The sequence below is a fragment of the Homalodisca vitripennis genome, chromosome 5 (assembly GCF_021130785.1).
Source record: "Homalodisca vitripennis isolate AUS2020 chromosome 5, UT_GWSS_2.1, whole genome shotgun sequence".
NCBI lineage: Eukaryota > Metazoa > Arthropoda > Insecta > Hemiptera > Cicadellidae > Homalodisca > Homalodisca vitripennis.
In genome coordinates, this window is record NC_060211.1 from 34,580,249 (window position 1) to 34,602,893 (window position 22,645).

The following is a 22,645-nucleotide window of genomic DNA, read 5'->3' on the forward strand; positions in this document are numbered from 1 at the left end:
CTTTTTGGAGGAAAGTCATATTTTTATATAAAGTTATTGTGCATGAAGAATCTACAAACCCATCATATCCTATAATATGAAGTGATAAGAAAATAATAAAACAAATATAGTTGTACTTTAACATAGTTACGAGGGCTTCTCCAAACCTTTTGAGACAAGAATAGTTTCTGAGCTTGATTTCATGCTTTAATGCACTTTAAAAGTCAAATTTATATGTATTGAAAGTACCTTGCTACTTGTTTTTTGGAATCAAATTCAAATACTCAGTATACATGAAACCATTTAAGTCAGTTTTCGAGGAAGTGCAACGACCCCACGTTGTTTATTTTGTAAGGTCAAAGAATAACCAGATGGCATACATATAAAGATCAGGTAAATGAAGCGAATGTTCTGATGCTATTTCCCCTTAAAACTCTCAAGATTGTGCAGTAGTAATATGAGGCATCACAGTACAATATTAGATCCTACTGTTCAAATCCTGTACAACTTCGGCAAACACTATTGAGCGTTCTAGCTTGTTGTATGAGACCTCTGAATCTCCTACCTTATAGTCTTTATCAGTTCAGTACTCATAAAGAATATAGTGAACACCAGTTTCTTAATTGAATATTGTTTTTCACTACTATTGGAGTTGGCTCATCTAAAATCACCCATGCTCAATTCTTCACAAATTAGAACACCATAAAGTGGTACATAGTTCTCATATATTTTATTAATGATCCAATGACCATCAAACTTTTTGTTGATCTGTCACATTGTAAGTTGGCCAAAAAGAAAAAAGTTTTCATCTAACAGATTGTTTACACTGTGTTATGAATCTAATCCATACTTACATCATAGTGTAAATGTACTGTATATACTCTTAATCATAAGGTGGACACCACATTTTCCTGAGTAACAGCGGAATGTGGCCATTCTGGTGGAAGATCCTTGTAGCTCTTATTATAGGTGTTTTATTTTCTTTAGTTTTACTCCTAAAAAAGAGTGGTCATTTTCAGGAGAAAAACCTCTAGATCCTCTTCCAGTAACTTCTTCCAAGTGTTTATTTAAAAGATCTTCATATGTTTGATTCTTTTTGAGTAATTTTGCTGTAAATGGTGGGCTGTTTTGAACTCAGAAAGTGCCAAACTCTTTAATTGTTTCACTGATTTCTACAAGAGGAGGCTTTTCTTTAATTTTTGTTTGTATTTACTTTTAGCCTCTTGTAGAGAAACACTAAATTAGTTTTTCCTGTTTGTTCTGATTGGGGATATATTTACTTTCTGAGATAAGGGTATATTATGTGTCTGTAGTTGGGTCTGAGCATGGGTTTGTGAGGATGGTTTTTTTTGAGGTAGTTTGTTTTTTGCCAATGGGGTCATTGGAGCTTCCTCACAGAGTAACTTACCTTTTGCTACTTCAGCTTTTTATGTCTTCCTCCAGAAGATGTTGTTTTGACTTCACTTCCGCTAGCTCAATAAAAACGGTTGTGTTTTCATGAGTAGGAGTAGGAGTACTCATGTTTTGGTCAGTTACAGTTCCCGATTTTGTATAGCTTGTAGATTTGTTGTCTGTTGTTATATGTTCTTTTAGGTTTCTTTGTAAAACATTGATGCTTTTCTCCAAGGTGTCAATTTCATGTATATATTCATTGATTATTTGATTTTGATTTCTGTCATTTTCATTAAATATCTGTTGCATTTCTGTACGTATCTGATTTTCCTTCTCCGAATTATTATGTATTTCTTGTAGCTGGTATAAAAGTTCTTCAATTTTTAGAGCACATACTTCTTTTTCTCTTTCAAGTCCCTCTGCCTTTTCCTCAGCAAACGTTAGTTTCGTTTCTAGTTCAAATTTTTGTCTCTTCAGTAAATTGTTTTCCTCCAATAATGCTGTTCCAATTTTAGTTTTTCTTCATCATTTTCTGAGCCTTTTAATAGATTTTCTTCTGTTAAGCTTTCTTCAAGACGTTTTACAGATGTGTTTAGTGTATAACTTTCTTTTAAAGACAATATCTTCATATTGTTCTTTCATGTCACTTGCATCAGCTGATTCAGTAATGATCCAATGACTATCACACTCTCAACTTTTTGTTGATCTGTCACATTGTAAGTTGCCCAAAAAGAAAAAGTTTTTATTTAACAGATTGTATACACTGTGTTATGAATCTAATCCATACTTACATCATAGTGTAAATGTACTTTATATAGGTACTCTTAATCATAAGGTGGACTGGATTTTCCTGAGTGACAGCGGAATGTGGCCTACCTCATTATTAATAATTGTCCTGAACAAGTTTCTCACATATAAAAAGAGATTCTCCGAATGTTTGTGTTATGCAGACTGTAATAACTCTGTATACCTATGAAACTAAACTCAATGAACAAAATGTGAATGTATCATGTATCTAAATAAAGATAATCTACAGGCTTTATATTTTTCTCATTTCTACACAGACAAGAACGAGTTAAGTGATGGTTCATGTCCAACCACGGAATTTGGCTGAGTGTGCACCCCGGAAGAATACCATGAGGTCAACCAGTTTACCATTTCAGCAGATCTACAAACCGCCGAAAACAACCGATCAGATCCTCCAGGGGTAATTCATCATCCTTGACATTAAAGACGGCGTAGCACTTCCTCACTATTACAGAAGTCAAAGAACAGTTGTTCAGTAGTTTCCACCTGTCCGTCATACATTCTACAAAGTGGATCCTCCAGGAATATGCACTCTGTGAAGATACTTCCTCAGATAATCATGTCCTATTATTAGACCCACAAGCTGAGAAGACACTGATCTACTTAAGGAGAGAAGATCAGATGCCACCCTGGTAGGAAAGCGACTGCAGAAGCATTCTGCACATCCTCAGATCCAAATGCAGTGTCCACCTTCTCTCATGTTCAGCGTGAACCTACTTTAAGACAGCTCCAAAGGATTTAGACCTAGAAGAAATACCACAGAACGATTGAAGCTCAGTCATAATGGATGCTGAGCTAAGTTGGTCAGAACATCAGCTCTTTAGTTCCAAGAAACTCCCTCATTAGCGGTTGAAGCTCCGTCATAATGGATGCTGAGCTAAGTTGGTCAGAACATCAGCTCTTTAGTTCCAAGAAACTCCTTCATGAGCAGAAGCCCAACAGTTACATTGTTGATCCTGTCAATCAATTTCTATTCCATTGATGTCTAGAGAAGATAGTTTTATGATGTGGTTATAATGCTACATTAAAAACTGACGCTGTGTTTTAAAATTGTTGTCGTTATGGGAGAAACTCATCTTTGTTTAACTACAGCCAGCACTTAACAATACACGTGGCTAGTTTTATTGTAATTTAATTTTAGTTATAATTATTTTTTAGTGTTAACTCATCCATAAGTGAAGAATGAATATAAAAGTGCTCCTGTATATTAATCGATTTTTACTCTAAGATGTACATAGTTTCACCTCTCAGCATTACTCTTAATGTGTCATTTCCTTATCTAAGAAGAAAGTAGGGAAATGATATGAAGTAAGTACGAGTATAATGTCTTTATGGGTCTAGAAAGCTATCACTTAGATAAAAAAGCATATTCTGTATCCTTATTCTTCTCCTAAATGGCTCTTCTGAGACGAGTGTCAACAATATATCTGAACTGACCCTGGTGTTGGCTTTCCCTTTTGGAACATTCTTATCTCACTAGTAATACTCGACTAGTTGTTTCCTCAGGATCCTTGATGCAAGGCATCAGGATGTAAACACATCCAGCTTCTTTGTGCTGCATCTACAAGTTTCAAAGGGATGGAAAACATGTTTTAAATGTCAAATAAAGAAAAATAATAGTTATTTTATCCGGAATTATTCACCCAGAACAATAATAAAATCAAGTTCTCTCTCTCTCTAACTTTCCAGGATAAAATTTTCTCCAAGTTCAGTGAGAAAAGAATTAAAAATAAAAATTCAACATACTCAAACTTTTACAGTAGCAACCATGTAATTTTACTCAGATATAGTTGAAACAAGAAGAGTGGGTCGATAAAGAAAACACATTACACCATTAACTTGTAATTACTTAAATATTTATTTTTTAAAAAATTCATCAAATGTCTAACAACTAGTGAGACAAGAGAGGAGCACTCAACTATGTACAGTCGGCTTGCAAAGTTCCATTCTCTGGCAACACTCATATAACAAAAATAATAAACGAAAAGCTACATTCTTATCTTTTCTGTGTGAAACAACCACAGGGTAGTTACAGAAATATGCTATTTACAAGTCACGTCATGTCACGATAATGTACACTATACATTGAGCGCTTACATAGTTAAACACAATATTTACAATGCGAAATGTATTTCCCAGTACGGATAGGATTGCCTAATTGGACCTTAATTACCTAATGACTTACTTAACTTAGAATTTGGTTCATTTTTGGCAAATAAGGATGTAACCTTAAACAAATAAAGAGTAATGGACATTGGAGTAGTCAATGATTAAAATGCAAATTAATATACCAAAGCTTGTTTCAAATGTCAAGATCGTACCCACCATGCACATTTATGTTACATAATTATTCACACCTATGATTATAAAAATTAATAAAACTTAGATCAAGATCATTCATAGGAATTTCTAAGATAGTTTGTAAATAAATGTTGATGGCAAAATAACAAAAATAATTTTAATTAACTAAATATAAGAGAATTTCTTGAAATGATGTATACATACATGCCTATGTATTAGTAACTATGAGACGGTTGACCCTTCAATGTTCCTGTAAAACCAATTTTGAACTATCTTTATAAACATTCAGACATTTAAAACTCAGGTGTTTTCGTCCATTCATAGTTTAAAAAGTTAAGATACAATTTAAAGCAAACATCAAATCCTACAAATCTCTAGCAAAATTGTAACAATAGCATGCAAATTTTAATGTGTATTATATTTATGGAAATAAACCCATATTTTCAGCGAGTATCCACATGGAAAGAGGTTTTAACATTCAAAACAGAATGCAATATAACCTATTAATGCTGCAGCCTTAAAGCTCTGATTCTGTATTTATTATTTATTCACGATTATCCTTTTCTTGTACTCTTAGAATACAATTATAACAGTTAATTTTATTCTCCACTATAACATTGAATATTTTTCTTATCAATTACACTTCAATTAGTACTCAGCAGTTTATTCTTCAGAAAAAAATGACTACTTTCAAAATCATGACATAATTTTAAAATTTTCAGCTCCAAAAGACAAATGAGTTTAAGATAACCTAGAGTTCCAATCCTTTACGATATTTCCATACAACAAATCCAAAATCATCTCTATGTTTTAAGAAAAAAAGACAGTAAATTTTATAATTTGTATTGGATTTCTTTAAGAAACTGTCATTAGCTATTCACCCTGTGTATAACCATAGTGTAAACTAGTGGAGAAAATGACAAATTTTTAGTTAAGATAAATCGGCTTTCAAGCCGATCTGATGAAGACTATTATGGGCAAACCAAAAGTTTAATGCCTTGGTAGGACTATTTCTTAGTAACATCAAAATATCTATAGGAGTGAACCATTTAAATCTACAACATCTAACAGATAGATCCTTGCAGAGGCAGTCATTGGGGATGGATATGCCCAGTTAAATGTGAGGACTTTCTAAGTACAACCAATTATGATAAATACAGATTTCAACTTGCACAGTTGATGTCCAATTAGTTGTGGACATTTTAGTTTATAAGAGAATTATTTATATTTTTTAATTCAGATAGCCGCTTTCAATTGAAGAACTGGTGGCTATACATCATGCTAAGTTTACTGAATTTATCATCTGATACAATAAAGGATTAGTAAATTAGAGTTTTAACCTCCTGAAAATCTAAAATAAATTTCAAGAACAGTAGACAGGTCCTGAGTTATTCTGCTTAAATGCTCAACTCCTGAATAAACATTAATGAGCAAATTGTAAAAATATAACTTTCGATGTTTACAGACATTTAAAAAGGAAACATTTCAGATAAGTGTCTATTGGCGTAGTATATGAAATATTACCATTGTATCTATTACGATAAATGAGAAGTTCTCAGATTATCACTGGGCTTAAGTACGATGCAGCATCTTTTATACACCAAGGAATAAAGTATCTTCCGATCCTAGATACTGAGGTAATTTGATTTATGATTACAAACTAAGTTTCCGATTTATCCACAGAAAACATAAACAATCATTAATTTACTAAAATATTATTAACAAAATTAACTCATAATCGCCTTTACAACCTTATTCACTTATCAATCGGTAAACGTGTAAGACTAACCGGCTGGATGTGTGGGTCAATCAACAATGTATCATATAGGAAAACATTTATTTACAATGGCTGTCGTTGTCACCCTCTACTACACATTTGATTCAATTTTGTTTACATCATTTACAATAAATAAACCTAATGGTGTTCATCCATATAATTTTTAACGTAAAAGGAACACTAATATTACAAATACATTACAAAGGAGTAATAGAATAAAAAATTAATCAAAGACCGTAATAATCATGGTTTGTTTGAATACAGTACCTAACAAATGAAAATAGTGTTTTAAAAATCACAAATTAACAATTAGTAAAGTAACTGCTGTATCTGATGTTAAAAAAATATTTTCTCCCCACACAATAATACTGGCTAACTAATCAGTACAACGCATGAAAGTTGATTAAAATGTATATTCTCTTTTCAATTCACTTCCCCTTGGCATTGAAGGACAGATCAGGACCAATATTAGGTGCTTGCTTTACAAGAAAAACAGTGAACTCTAGATCTAATCAGTAAAAGTGTAACATTAAACAGTGCAAAGAATGGAGCTATTTCAATTAAACTGAATAAAATATTTATTCCCGTTTTTAATTTATAAATTTAGGAAATCTAATAAATAACTTTGGTTTTTCCAAGTGAATTAAATTAGTACCAAAAGTTTAATATTTAACCTAGAATGAAAAACCACGTCAACTTTTTGGCAATGTAATATCTGATACCTCCTTCTTCAGTACATGCTAACTACTGTAATTAATATATTTTAAGGTCAATTCAACTAATACAATCATGCGTACTGCCTACGGTTTGAGTGATATTCTATTGTTAATCAGAAAATGGATTAATTCTCTGATCATTATTTTCTGCCAACCCCTGATGTTCACCTAAACCCCCAATTACAGCCACCCTGACATCTATTCAATATGAGATCATAAATTGTGTGAAAGTTGCATTTGTATACTAAATAGAAAGCAAAAATCTTTACAATATGTCTCCAAGCAAATAATCTATTCAACAAAGAATTAATACAATTATTATAATATTTGTGCCCAATTAAGTGATGTATACAGTATTTAATTAGAAACTCAAGTTTGTGACTTGAATTTCCACGTTAAAACACAGTTCTTTCTTTATCCTTTTGTATATTTTATAATAGTAATTGTACTGGTAATTGTAAAATGTACTCAGAAAACTTGCAAAAGCCTTGTCATTCATGTATCAGTGAGACATTTCTCCTGATTCCATAATGAGATATGTCAACTTGGTAACAAAATATGTAAGCACATATAATTGCCATTGATGATACAAATTCACAATTGTTTGGATGGGTTCGCCATGCACATGCAATGTCACTGTCAGTCAAATTATGAGTAGTAGAAGTTTTCATTTGCTTGTTTTTATGCGACAAAATGTGATAACAGTTACATTCTGGATGTTCAAAACCAACAAGATGAGGTTAATTTCAGATTGACTACTGCACCAATAAAAAAACATTAAATTGTATCAACAACAATAAGCAAAATTATAAAACGAATACATTGTATAAAAAGTAAAAAATACTCTAGAACAATAATTTTCTCACCTTGGATACGTAAGCAAAGACGAGTCTTAATTGTATTACGCAAAGGGAAGGAAGTCCAACCCACAGACATGAGGATGTGTGGAACTTGAAATTTAGCAAGAGACAAGAAGTTCCAACTTTTCCAAAATTGAATAGAAGACTTTACGATTAGGAAGACTGTTCTCTGAAGAGCACACACCATATGTTTACACAATTTAAATCCAGACTTGGTCAGTTCATACTTTTGTAAACAATAATCTTTGGAAAATTATATCAATTTTTAAATAATGAAAATAAATAAGACTTATGTCAGTTCACATATATTTCCTTCAATAACAAATCAAAAGAGGGTTTGTAATAAATAAAAAACTATAACAAAGAAGTCACAATAGGTATGGACAGATTCGATGAGACCAGTTATTTACAAGCCTACATTTATCACCTACAAAACCTAAACAGTAAAAAATATTGAATCAAACTCAGATTAAATTCCAAATTGTTTAGGGAACAACAAATAAAATAACAATAAATATATCTAAAAAATTTAATAGTAAGAGATAATCCACAAAAGCACAGCTTTTGTATGAAATTTCTCTCTAAAGTATAGAGAGGAACTTGAACCAATGTACATGGCTATCCTATCCTGTCGGTCTCTTTATATAAAAATATTATCATTACAGGATGATCTGATTAAAATGTCGGCAGATTTATAGAGATCTTAAGCAAAACTTGATTCTTGCATAATATATATTTTATATATAAAAAACTATGATTAATCCATCATAAACAAAAGTAACAAAACAATAGGTACGAATACATAGAAGCACAAGTGGTACTGGAGGTTTCTTCCCACAGTACCGACCATCCATTTATACAACGGTATAACCTGTGAACACAGCCTAACTTGTGACCAAGTTCAAGACACAAATCTATCAACAATCTTTTGCTTATTTATTCTTTTATTACAGATACATTTTATATTAATGCATTTATGAATGTATACGAATCAATCACTTGCTTAATTATATACAAAGTCCGACGTATAAACTTACAATGTATTATTTACACGGCACCTTTTTTTCATAGAAAAGATGAAAATAATTGCATCATGATTATTTATATAAAAGGAGAATTTTTAAGTATAATCCTATGATAAAAGAGTTTATAACAATACATACATATAAATAATAGGCGGTTTAAGTCACTGAAACAGTTCTTAGGTCAGTGTCCTTAAAAAGAAACTAAAAACAAAAACAACAAACATTTACAGTTGACATGAAAAAGTTTAAAACTGAGAAATCTAATCATTAACATTCCAAATGAGAAATGTTTTATGTCTTTACTTTTTGGTAAAATATATAAAAGTTGAATAAATACAGCACGAGAGTGGGTGGCCGATCACAAGAACGCTATACACAGGCCCACCCGCACTATGTACAAGCACACTAATTAAATAATAATACTATAAAGATAATTAATGAACAGTGATACAACATTTTTACAAAATACAGAATAGGAAGATTGCTTTGTTTATCGACAAGAGAAATACACTGTCTTTAAGTACACATCATAAACTAGAAAGCTGCACTGTACTACAAATTTTCCACATATTTAGTCAATTGGTCTTGAGGGGTGAGGTCATCAGGGGGAGGAGGGGCAGGTGGAGGCAACCCCGCACTTGAAGAACCGAGCTGAGACAACATCATCTCACTAGGGCCCCCGAGGTCATGGTGAGGAGAGGGGACAGGTTGGTTACGAGGGGACTGCACGGGACGGGGTGATGGGTTAGGCTGGGGTGACCGGATGGGAGGGGGCGATCGTACAGACATCAACTGCTGTTGTTGTTGCACAGATATCCCAGGTGGACCCATAACTCCCTGGGGAGACTGTACTGGACTGGGTGTAGGTTTCACCGGATACTGATCAGGAAAGCCCTGTGTGTAACTTCGTATAGGCAATCGTTGTTGTGCCTGAGTATATCCACCCGGGAAACCTTGTTGGGATTGCTGCTGCTGTTGCCTCTGCTGTTGTTGCTGCATCACCAACATCTGATGCTTATACCAGTTCTGCTGCATCTGCTGGGTCTGCTGAGGCTGATTGGGCTGGTTAATCATCTGCATATGGATCCTGTTTTGCTGAGGGTTCTGTTGTTGGTTCATCATGTGTTGCAATGTCTGCGTCGGTGCCTGTGGTACATTCACGTTCTGTTGTTGTGCTTGTTGCTGCTGATGAGCTTGAGCTTGGAACGACTGGCGTTGTTTTATGAATGCGGCCATCAACTGAGGATTGCTCTTGAGTATTTGGAGGATCTGTTGTTGCTGCTCCTGCGAACTAGGGGACCGAAGTGTCTGCAGGAGTTGCTGCAAGGCCTGCTTGTGAATGGTTTGGTTCGCTGCAGGCTGGGCTTGCCTCATCGGTCCCACTATGGGTCCTTGCGCACCTGGCTGACTCTGTTGTAGCAGTTGAGGGTTAGGCTGCCTCAGTCCTGGGTTGGGTTGTTGCATCGCTACAGTAGGTGTTGGGTACCTGTACAAAAATCCTCATAAAGATTCTGTTCTTTTCGTCATCAATCTCAAAATCAGAGACAAATAATAGAGAATAAAACAGCATAAGAAACAGTTAATGTAGTTTAAATCAGCATTAATTTGGACTTTGCTTGAAATATTGTTTCTGGTACACTGGTAATAAGAAGTTTTACACATAAAATATCAAAACACCCTATAACTAATAAATTATGAAGTGTTTTTATAACAAAATTATTTTATATATTAAAAACCTAAGATTAAAAATTTTAAGATTATAATAGATATAGTCAGACCAATAGTCTTTATTTATAATAGTTCACAGGAGTTCCTATTTATAATACAGTATTAACCATCACAACATTAAAAGCAGAGCCTCAGATGTTAACATGAGTTCCCTCTAAATTGAAGATGTAAAAGCTTCTAGGAGTTCTATAAAGTTGGCTAGACAAAAGGATACAGCAGACTGATAATAATTACAAAAAGTATGAACATAACCAGCCTACATAGTGACTATTGCAGAGTAGGGCATTACAAATAAGCCCGACTTGTTTTGAAGTTACAAGATTCTTAAATGAAACTTTAGTTTATTAATATCTCACTACAAAACTATAAGAGTTTAATGTACACTAAACAAACAAGTTAGAAGTCCATTTGTTTGAATAGGTAAAAATCGAAGACGAACCAAAATACGTGCAAGCAAAGCAGCTGTCAACAATTAACTGAACAGTCAAAATGGCCGAAATTGTTAACATAAGTGAGAGACATATGTACCAACATAACGCCACAAAAAAAAATCGAAATTCGAATATACATAACCCGCGAAAATTCAAAATTGGCGATACTTTTTGAACACACCTCGTACAATAACCAAACAAGTTAGTAGCAAATAAGACACAAAGAAAGAGTGATTTTTCGGTGGTTATTTTTTAGTTCTCTGCTTCATTTAAACCACACCACAACCGAACCGGTTAATTTTTAATAAACCTTAACCTATACTTTATAGACACATGCATATTTCTCCATGAAATTATAAATAAAGACTATTGACTATTGACATTACAAATATTTGGAACATTAGTTTAGTTGAAATTATTTGTGTTAACCTTCCATTTTCCTACTACAACACTTAGTATGGGAAATGGATATATCCCATCATCTTAGAGTGCTTGAGCAGGATTTTAATATACACTCAAATAATTTTTTAGACTAAATACAGATATCTGTACTGTCGTTCACAATAGTCCTGACACAGTACATGAGAATGTCCTCATAAGAATCTTAGGGAGTTCTGTTTGATTTATGAATGTCATTAACCATTACACGTGGTGTGTTCAAAAAGTAACAGGAATTGCTAAGTTTCACGGTTTTGGAGATTCCGATTGTCAAGTTTATTTTTATTACGTAGGTAATCATGCTCCTGGAGTATATCATTTGTAGCTTTATTCATTGTTTACATTTTCAGTGATAATATTTAATTAAGGTTGGACGTGCTTTATGAACTCTGACTTTTGTTTGTTAAAACGTATCAAAGAATTTGTATCAAATTTTGTGTGAAAAACAAAATAATGTGTAACAAAATGTGGAAAATGTTAACAAGGGTTTAAAAGCAATATAAATGTTTCAAAAATGTCATCGATGATTACTAACACTCCGGACGCCCCAGCAGATCAACAATTTACATAAAAAAAAGTAGAAGAAATGGTTATGAACAATCGTTGGATTACAATTAAAGAAGAATTGGCTCCATTTGGTTGGTGTGCCCACAAAATTTGCTTCAAAATTGTTGAATTTTGATCAAAAACAGCAATGAACGGAAGTTGCTTAGGAGGCACTTAATGAAGTCATTGACAAAACAGAATTACTGAAACAAGTTATAACAGGTGATGAAACATGGGTTGACGGATGTGACGAAACTAAGGTTCAATCAGCGCAATGAATGCATTCTGGATCGCCAAGATTGAAAAAGCTTAAATGTGTAAAATGCTGGTCAGAAAAAAAACATAGTTTTGATTTTTTATATCCGATCTTTTTTCGAATGCAGGGCCCCTGCGGGTGTGATTCTGAAATGACATTTTGTTCCCGGGTCGTACTGGAACACCCGTGATTCATCGCCAGTAATTATGTCGTCAAGAAAATCTTTATCTTCCTGGATGCAATCCAAAATTTTTACAAAATTTCCACCCGTGACAATTTTTTTCCTGACTCTAAGACTTTCGACATCAGCTTCATGCACACTTTCCTCATTGCAAGACCCTCTGTTTCAATGGTGTGGACGGTTTCGACTAAAAGGCCGGTCTCACTAATAAGGGTGATGGTTAAACGCCTGTCAGAGTCCCAAACTGTGTTCACTTTGGCCACCTGAGTATTGGTTTGAATGAGCCTGTTGAATGAGTTCATGGATCACGGACGTGGATTTCCTGAGTTTTGGGCAAAACTTCACAGCATAGCGGACCGCTCCACGTTGGCGCAATAATACCATAAAAAAATCACACGTCACAAAAATCCACCTCTTCTCTCAACGCATGCCCACATGCACCTAAATTAAAGTCCACCTGAGAGGTGGAGGACCCCTCTACCGAGGCCAACGGATCTGACCCCTCTTAACCACTGCTTTGAGGATACAGTAAACCAGTCCCGATACTTATTGACAGACCCTGTATATTTCATTCTTGGTTTTTTCATTCTTATAAAACCAGTTTTTATTTCATAGTTTGTATATTTAAGCTTAAGTAGTGTTTATAAAATTTTGAAATATCAGGTTATCCACGATTTTGAAAAAATGCTCTTGGTGCAAAAATATGAATAGTTTTTAAAGGTTTATTTACTTAATAAAGTAATAAACAGTAAAATGGTTATTGTCTTGATCAATAACATACAGAATCTCCACAATTTCAATGGACAATATAATGGTTTCACACATTTTCAGGAAAACTTATTTGCACCGAATCAGAGAAGTTTCATACGTTTACCAAGAGTAACAAGAAGGTTTTTTTCGTAGACCTCTAATATACGGATACATGTCTGTGTGTTAAGTGTAAGAAGACCTGTGTAACATTGCTTACATGTCTACTAATTCCCTATCGATTGATGAGAGTACTATATTCTTTAAATAAATTGCCAGCTTTCAGGGTTTAAATCCAATAAAACTGGTAAAGTTTGACGTCTTTAAACATTTCCTTAAAATGGTCAACACTGCAACAATATTTAATTACCAATGTAAATATAACTGTTTTAATTTAAAAATATTTAAAATGTATAATAAATATAGTTATTTTACTCTTCTCATTCGTTAAAAATGTGTGCACATACACAACACATCTTGCACACCAGTTTAGAAATTTTAACTTAGTATAATAACACTGTTATTGTCTTTGCAAAATATGTAAATAGTAAAGATGTTCTTGTTTAAATTTAAATCTCAAATAATAACAATAGCCTTTTACATTAAAACTGAATATTCACTGTCTTGTATTTATTTACTCTTTTCTAATGTTTCAGAAACCAATTTACACATGTCCATTCAGCTATATTTCCATGTATTGTTCATAGCGTTTAGTTATATCCAAGTATGTATGTGGCTAAGCTAGGTTTGTGTAACAAATCATGCTTTGAAGAATTATATTGCACTGATGAGTTCTAGTATTACACTTTTAAGTTAATGTACTGTGTATGAAGTCACTTCTAATTTCATTTTCATGTTGGTCTGTGACTTTATCCATCATGGATTAATCATGATCATATATGTTTGGACCGGCCATTACTTCTCCTGGATTGAATTTTTCTTCACTAAATAAAAATATACAATTAAACAGCAAGATAATTTAAATGTGGGAATATTCAACCAAAACCTACATAAATTATTAGAAACATAGAAATTATTATAATAATGATGTCACGATCTGAACTTGATGGGATTAAGCTCTTGATTTCAAAAATATCTGGATGCTACATTTTTTAGCAATGGTGCCTCAGAGTTAAAAAAAATGTATGTTTCAAACAACACTATTACTATTTTCAGTAACTGTTGAAATCAATTCCTTTCAAATTCAATTTGCAATATTAATTCTATAAATTAGGCGTAGTATGGCGTGGTATGTATATAACAGTACCGGAATCAACTATCTATCTTTATTTTAAATTAACCAACATTGCTGTAAAATTCGTTTTGAATAAGTTTTTTTTTTAATATGTCATCGACTGTTATCTGAAGCGATAATTCAAAATAAACATTTTTTTTATTGCAGCTGACATTAATTATTGCAAGTAATCAGTGTTATAAATTAAATATATCTTGATAAATAATGTTTCTTGTATAACTTTAACTTACACATACAATAAAAAGTAAAAATAAGCATTCAGTTAAGCACCAAATACACTTTATATACAAACGGTGAGAATAAGTACAATATTTACAATAGCCAGTTTTTAACTTCATACATTTTGTAATTCATAGAAGTGTTAATCACTAACAACTAGTGACAAAATGAAGTAACTGTACAAGTGTCAATCATAATGTGTTCATTCACATGTTCTTTGTTTTATGGTGGCTGGAATTTTCTTCACAACTTCTTCCAATTTAATTTTTCCTATAAGAAAATAAAGGAATAAATTATAAAGTAAATGTTGAAATATTGTTGAATATAAGATAAAAAGTTAAAGTAAGTACATATGTTTTAATTTAGGACTTCCATTTTGAGATAGTGGTTCATACATTGTCTTTATTCCAGTTGATTTATTCACTGTAAGTTAGATGCAAAGCATATGCAATAAAAACGAAAATCTGATTTATTGTAGGATTTAAATGTTGATATGGAACTTTAACCAGAAGACCACAGGCTTTTAATCTAAATGTTGGAAACAATATAGAGTAAAAATAAATCAAAACCAATTCATAATTAAAAAAAACATCTTGATATTGCTGAGAAGTGGCTGATTGCAGAATTGAGAATTTGATATTTAGTAATTCTAATTAGCAACGAAGTGTAAGAGTGTATTGTCATTCTAGATTGATGGCTAAATTATTTTAAAACTAAAATTTTTGCAGACAACTTAGAAGACATCTAGAGGTAATGGTTATAAATTTATAAATGACAACCAGATTAGCAGAGTGAAAATATTAAAGAACGGGGTTTTCATATAAAACTGTACCTTCTAGTTTGTTGAATTGGAAACAAATTATAACCGTATAAAAGTAAAATTACATACATAAATTGATGTTGAACATGCAATGTGGTCTATAGAAAGTATATGTTTTTGGGTTTAGAAGATTGTTTACTTGGTAATAATATATATTTTTAATAAAAGCTGTTACAAAAAATACAAGCCAGAAATTTAAAACAATTTCATAGAAATATTTTCTACCAAGAACTCAAATGTCAGCAATAAATGTGAATCAATCTTTGTACATCATATTTCGGAACTAGGACATACTCAGCAAGTGTTTGAATGTACCTGTTCTGCTGCCACTGTTCCATTGAGAGCAGAGGTGTAGGTGGGGGTCCCCGTTGCTGTAACTGTGGTGGGGGCATCACTTGGGGTACAGAAGGGTTTACCTTGCCATAGTTGACCGAAGTCAACTGAGGCACTTGCTGCCTAGCTGCCTCCTCTTGAACCTAAAGACACCACAGCAAATTAAACTCCACTTATGAGAAATTAAGCAAAGACTGTTTCAAATTCACCATTTGTATCTTCTCAATAGTTATAGTTGATAAGCCTATAAATTTTTCTGTCTCAAATACTACTTGCTTTACCCATAACGGTAACGCAATGTAAAATAATTATGTTAAGTTTAATAAGCAATAAACAAAAAATATAACATTATGATGACTGTATAGACTAAAAACTGACTGTAGACATGTTTGACAAAACATAACATCATGTATACGTTACTCTGATGTTTGGAAAATATTATGTATTGAATTTTGCAAAATAAGGATAAGAAACAATTAAAATACAGCAGTACCGTGGGATAGACTGCAGTTTAGTGTGGATCTGAGGTGCACCAACTTTCAGTACGAGACCACGAATTCACTGTATACGTCGGTTTGACGTAAAGATAAAATAATTGCCTGTTTATCACTGATCGACTGACATCCGCACATAAAACCAGCAAACAGGTGGTTTGACAAATAATATAGACATAGAAAATACGAACTTGAAGTAAAATATTATTATCTAAAAATCAAGCTATTTAGCAACTAAATATATAACCTGACCAGTACCTCACACAGTTGCCCCCTGTAATACAAGCAAAATTGAATTGTTCTTTTTCAGATGGTGTGTTTACTTTAAGATAATGCAAGAATAGAATCAAGACAACACAACTACAAAGTATAAACCTTGCATAGGCCAGTGGCCCACAAGTAATATATTAAGCAGAGTAATGCTTAAAAAAGAAATGGCCTCTCCGTTTAATATGTATATGTAATACAAAACATATACTGTGGTTCAAGTCATAACATCTTCATTAGATTCTTGACATTGACTATGAAACAACAAGGCATTTGGCTCCTCATATACATAACAATGGTTGGACGATTTTTACAATTCGAATTGTCTGACCCATCACCATGTTGTGTAGGAAAGTCGTTCAGATGATTAGTTGGATCACTGATCTGGCAACAAAAACTGTTTGTGTGTGGAGAATTCAGTCATTCAGCCATCTGCAGAAGGCAATAATTAGTTCAGTCAAGGTTTGGATGTGACCGTGATATCAAAACATAACCTCACTTTCTTTTTCCTAACCTATGTAATATCACAACCAATTGGATCGTGTTAGGAGCAGTTGTTTACAGACCAAGATTGATCAGCCACTTTAAAAGTCTGAAGGATTGTTGTACAAAGGGGTATAACTATCCAAAACAAACTCCACTGCACTAGTGGAGGTAACCTTGGATTAAACAGCGTCAGGTTGGGTTTATGAACGCATCATCGATCACAATACACTGTAGCAACCATGTACTGTCCATGGACTCTGTAAGCAATTCGGTGACTCACAGGCCATCACAGTCTTTCAGCCTGCGTTGTCGATCTTCATTCCCTTTCATGAATCATGTCTCGTAAATACGATGTTTGGGATTAATCATTTCTTGATTAAAAAAAGTTCTCAGAGCTGTTTTTGATATTTTCCCAGAGCTACAGGTAGATTTCCGGTGCGTAAAATTCCTGGCTTATTCCTGGACAAGTGGCCACTCTGAATAACCTTCACAACAATATATAATATGAACAATTTATGTTGAAATTGATTCGATAAAACTAAAATTACCACAAGTTAACATTTGTCCGCAGTGGATCGCTACATTTATTTGATCTAATAAGGTCTCAGGAATGTGTCGTGGAATTGGGTCGGAAAAGAGTTAAAATCTATCTCAATACGGATCATTTTTATCTTATGTGATATTGAACTAGAAAGGGGAATGTGACTTGCCTGTTTCACAACTTGGAGAACGTTGGCAGGTGGTGTCTGCGTGCCAGGTTTCCCAGGAACAGGTTGATGAGACAGAGGGGCGGTCAAGGCAGGCATGACTACAGCCTGTGGTGCTCCGGGGCTCACTGCCGTAGGGTTCATCCTTCCAGTGGTGTTCATGACAGCCATACGTCGCCGCAACAACTGAGCCTGTTGTAGTCGGGCTTGCAACTGCTGCTGCTTCATCTTGTACTTGATGTTCTGACAGAATGGCACTGGACACTTCATCTCCTGCAATCAAAAACACGTTTTAAATTTCAGTGGATTTGAAAAGTCAGATTTTAAAATTTTAGCTGAGGTGGTGAATATAGTTTTTGCTGTAGCAAAATTATGTGGATGAAGGATAATGTATGGAAATACCTTGTGTTAATACTGGAAAGAATAAGACCCTTATTGTTGGTTTTGAGAGAGCCATACGTTAATAAAAGATGTGTTCGATTTTGGGTAGTATTTGTGTTTGAACTATCAAAAAGATGAATTAAATTAAAAATGTATGTTTACCTGACAATATTTGGCATGATAACAGCAGAGAGCAATGAGTTGTTTGCAGATTGGACAGTCCCCATTCGCTTTCCGTTTGCAGTTCTTTGTGTGTTGAACAACCCTCTTCATCTTTAGACAACTGGGTAATCGACAGTTGGCATCCCTGCATTGGCAAGCGTGCACTAATGACTGTATACACCTCTGTATCGACAGCTTCCGTGCCTCCTGCAAATTCATAAGTTTAGGGTGATATTAGAAGTGAAATAATTACTTGTAATATAAATATAAAAAGAGATGTCAGAAATCAATCATAGTCAGGAAATGGTAATTCAATAATCGAGCACTGTAGATTGCTTGGCCATGTATTTAAAACATGTTCTGTAAGTAACCAATGTTAAACCAGTCAAGTATTGAAAAAAACAATAATTCCAAACAAATAATTTTTAATATATTTACCTGAGGATTTGCCTGTTTTTGGTCAGCAGGAGTAGAACCGTCATCCAAGTCCAGTCCCAGCTTCTCCATTTTGTGTGGGTGACCATCTTTGTCGTAACACGTAACACACAAATCAAAGTCCTAAAAATAAAAGGAAAGTTTTACTTCATATAATTTATTCATCTAAATGAAACAATGATTTTCTTAATTACTAAGAATACACCTTAAATAACACTTTTGTAGTTTTTATTTCTACTATGTACACTGGATTCGAAGAATCCATCTTCAGGTGCTATAGGTTAAGGTAAACCAATGAAACATAGTAGAAATAAAAACTAGAAAGGTTTTAAAATGTTCATTCTTCTTACAGGGTTCCCACTCAATCTAAATACTCAAATTCACGGCTAATTCACGGTTTTCACGGTTAAAAAAATTAAAATTCAAGGCCGGAAAGTTTTCATAAACAACGTTACCGGTACAAACAAAATCGTGTTGGAGAGGGGCGAAGTTGAGACGTAAACACTACAGACGCGGCAGAGCGGTAAAATACAATATAAAACTTCTTCCCATTTGACTAACGATGTCATTGGTCGTGCAGGAATTGACGGAAACGTCTAAAAGAACGAAATAACAATAGGCTTCGGTTACGACGCAAGCAATGAGCGGCGAGCGTCCGATTTTTATGTGCGATTTGCTACATAATGAATATAACAAGGCATATTATTTTTACAAAACATCATCATAACAGTCATCAAAGCAATGACAAAGACAAATTTCAATATAATTAGCATGCACATAGCTCATAATTTTCTTTAACTTACAAGTTTGTTGAAATCTGAAGAGAACTTTGTTGACACAGGTTAGACAAGATGCAGGGTGACAGGATTCGTACGTTGGCTAAGGCTAACTCGTTTGAGTCCATGAAGTACACTTGCGTGATTATTAAATTATTTTCTTGTTTAACACATTATTATTATTATTTCGATCAATTTCTTCCACAGGAAAATTTTTCACATAATCACAGCTTCACATTTTAATTAGTACATAAGAAAAGGCAATTTTATTGAAATTAAAATAACATATAAACGTTAAATGTATAAAAATTATATACAACTTGTTATAAGAAAAGTTATTTGGTACCAGTTTATACAAAAAAAATTATATTTGTACACATAAATAAAGAAATTGATAAAAATGTCTAGAATAAAAGTGAATTACGATTTGCACTTTTTGCTAAGTTCCTGTATCTTATCGTCTAACTCAGCTGCCCTTTTCCTGGCGTCGGACAAAACCTGGAATTTTTGTGCTTCCAATTCTTTTTTTTTCTATTGCAGCTTGCCTCCTCTCTTTCTCAGAATTAATTTTGTCTTTCATTTCTTCTCGTTGTTTTGCCAAGTGCTCCGAGTAGTGGGCGTGGGAATTTTTGGCAGCATGAACTAATTCATTAGTGATTTCCATTGCCTCCAATCCTCCTACTGCTGATACGCCGTCACAAACTTTTCTCAACGCGACTAAACTCTCCTCCTTCAAGTTTTCAACTATACACTGTTTGTTGACAGAGAAGCCTCTTTCAACAGAAGAATTTCCGTGAGAAAGTGTCAGAATGAGTTGAATGAAAAGCTTTAAAATCTTTATATCAATTCTCACAATAAGAATAAGATTGGAGTGCCGAGCTGGGGAAACAAATCTTTCATGTTGAGACATGAAACCAGCTGTTTGTCCGAGGATGGGGGAGTGGAGTACACGATATACCCCTCCCCTTCCACTCTCATTGACAGTAGACAACAAAGGTTATTTTTACCATAACATCGCTGCACCACATTACAATAAATGAACCTTTTACGATACATTTTTCATCTGCATGAAATGATTAATAGCGTTAACGTAGTCGTATGGAACCAGACAAAATTATACTTGGACGACTTCCTCGATTTGTAGTTTTGTAGTAATAAAGCTTAACACTACAAAGTTACTTGACGTTTGTTGTTTCCTGGTTAGAAAAAATGCAATGGTTTTTTTTTCTAACGTTTTTAAAACATGACGTTTCATTTGTAATATTTTACTAATACATTATACAATTTAAACACACATTCACCATAAAAGATTTAAACCGTGTACACTCGTAATATCCATGCAGCTTAGGAATCATAAAAAATATTATTGATAAGGAAAACGCATATCACTACCGTTTAATATCTAAAGAGATGAAAAATAAAATTTTTTTCTCAAACGACCTTACTGGTAATTAAAACAGTTATATAGGCCTATAAAGTTATGGTCTCGCTGCGTTAATTGATATGTGTCGTGTAGGTTCTGCTCCGTCACATTATTATACTATTTATTTACGCAAGACCCTAAATTAATTCAATTTATTGTCCACCATAAATTAAAATTTTTTATAATTATTACATTGTGTTAACAGTCATTACACACAACGATATAGATATCGTACTGAATAGCATTTTTCTCATTAATATTTAAATAAAAATAAGGGATTTAATAGAATGAAATTAAGTTAAAATGTAATTTAAATTCCTTACATTAGATTAAGGATTTGTATACTTTTTTTATTTTATGAAAACAATAATAGACTATATCTGATACAATAAAACTCCAATACGAAAAGTGTTTACATTAAACGACAATCTATCAAGTAATTAAATTGTGTTATTAATCTCGCGTTCAATCAGAGAATGCCTTGTTTACAGCCGCGTAGCGTAGCCAAGGCCCGGAACCTGGCGACAGACAAAGACAGGCCTCACGTGATTTGAGCCGGAAGCGTCATCTCCCACCGGCCCTTCCTTTTCCTCATTTGTTTATAAACCATATTATCAGTACAATCGCTCAGATAGCAGCACCTGTCAAACTTCGTGGTCTATCCCCTACATTGCGTGCTACTTTTTACTTTGCAATAGCGAAGGTCAACTTTCCCATATGATCGTCTGACGACGGACCCGTGTTGATTTTATTTATTCAAAAGTTGTAGAGATTTTCACGGTATGTAAACAAAATTCACGGCTTATTTAAGGTTTTTTCACGGTGAACGAAATTCACGGCTTATTCCCGGTTTCACGGTCGGGTGGGGACCCTGTTCTTACTTAAAATAAACACTATTCAAGGATACATTACATGTTCTTATTATTTTAAACTTAATTTGTGAACCACATTTATAAAAACTTATACACTAACAGCTAGAGGTTCGAATCACAAGTTTCACTTTTCTATGTCAAAATATTTTGTAACAAAGTTTATTTAGATGAAATTTAATACCAACAACAAAACATCTAAATGAAAAGTATTGGTTAAATGAACTACTTTTACTTACATCACAGATAGTACAGTGGTATCGCGTCTCGACATGACCCTTGCAGTTGTTACAAGTGTAGACGAACCTATCCTGGCCTTGATTGTGCAACTCGTACAGCATAGCCATGGATGAGTATTTGGCTCTGCGCAGAGAGATGAGAACTCGTAGTGCTTCTCACGAGCCATCGTCAGGAACGCATCTCGTCCGTCCATCAGGTCACAGTTGATGAATGGGTCAGGATCTTGAATAGGCTATCAGGAAAAATTCCATTACAACATTTTCTAAAGTGTACATTTAAAAACAACTTTTTGCTACCTAATACCCGGATTAAAGCATGATGGAACTCCCCCCCCCCCACCCCCCCCCCCCCCCACCCCCCCCCCCCCCCACCCCCCCCCCCCCCCACCCCCCCCCCCCCCCACCCCCCCCCCCCCCCACCCCCCCACCTGTAAAGCAAAAATTCACTGAGAGTTAATAGAATTAATTCCTGCTTGTTGCTTCCTCCATGAAAAAATTACATGTCAAATAATTGATATTTTATTATATATAATTAAATTAGGCTTTACTAATTGAGTCTTTCCCTCAATTCTCAAAAATGCAGTTGTAGTAACTA

At 33.8% G+C, this 22,645-nt stretch overlaps 1 protein-coding gene across 1 annotated transcript; it reads right to left on the reverse strand.

The window, feature by feature from the left end:
* Positions 1 to 6,299: 6,299 nt before the first annotated feature.
* Positions 6,300 to 22,302, reverse strand: LOC124361980 (CREB-binding protein-like). The gene is made up of 6 exons (XM_046816091.1): positions 22,051 to 22,302; positions 18,747 to 18,866; positions 18,309 to 18,515; positions 17,769 to 18,038; positions 15,794 to 15,954; positions 6,300 to 10,343 (listed from the first exon to the last, which is right to left on the reverse strand). The coding sequence occupies exons 1-6, from the start codon at positions 22,156 to 22,158 to the stop codon at positions 9,410 to 9,412; spliced, it is 1,800 nt and encodes a 599-aa protein (XP_046672047.1). The 5' UTR covers positions 22,159 to 22,302; the 3' UTR covers positions 6,300 to 9,409.
* Between the last annotated feature and the right edge of the window lie 343 nt (positions 22,303 to 22,645).

What these genes read in the sequence shown, in the direction of transcription:
- LOC124361980 (XM_046816091.1), bottom strand. Translation starts at nt 22,158, where the DNA reads ATGGCTATGCTGTACGAGTTGCACAATCAAGGCCAGGATAGGTTCGTC. An exon ending in AAAAACAGGCAAATCCTCAG is followed by an intron (nt 18,516 to 18,746) that starts GTAAATATATTA and finishes ATGAATTTGCAG; the next exon opens with GAGGCACGGAAGCTGTCGAT. An exon ending in ATCATGCCAAATATTGTCAG is followed by an intron (nt 18,039 to 18,308) that starts GTAAACATACAT and finishes TTTTGATTGCAG; the next exon opens with GAGATGAAGTGTCCAGTGCC.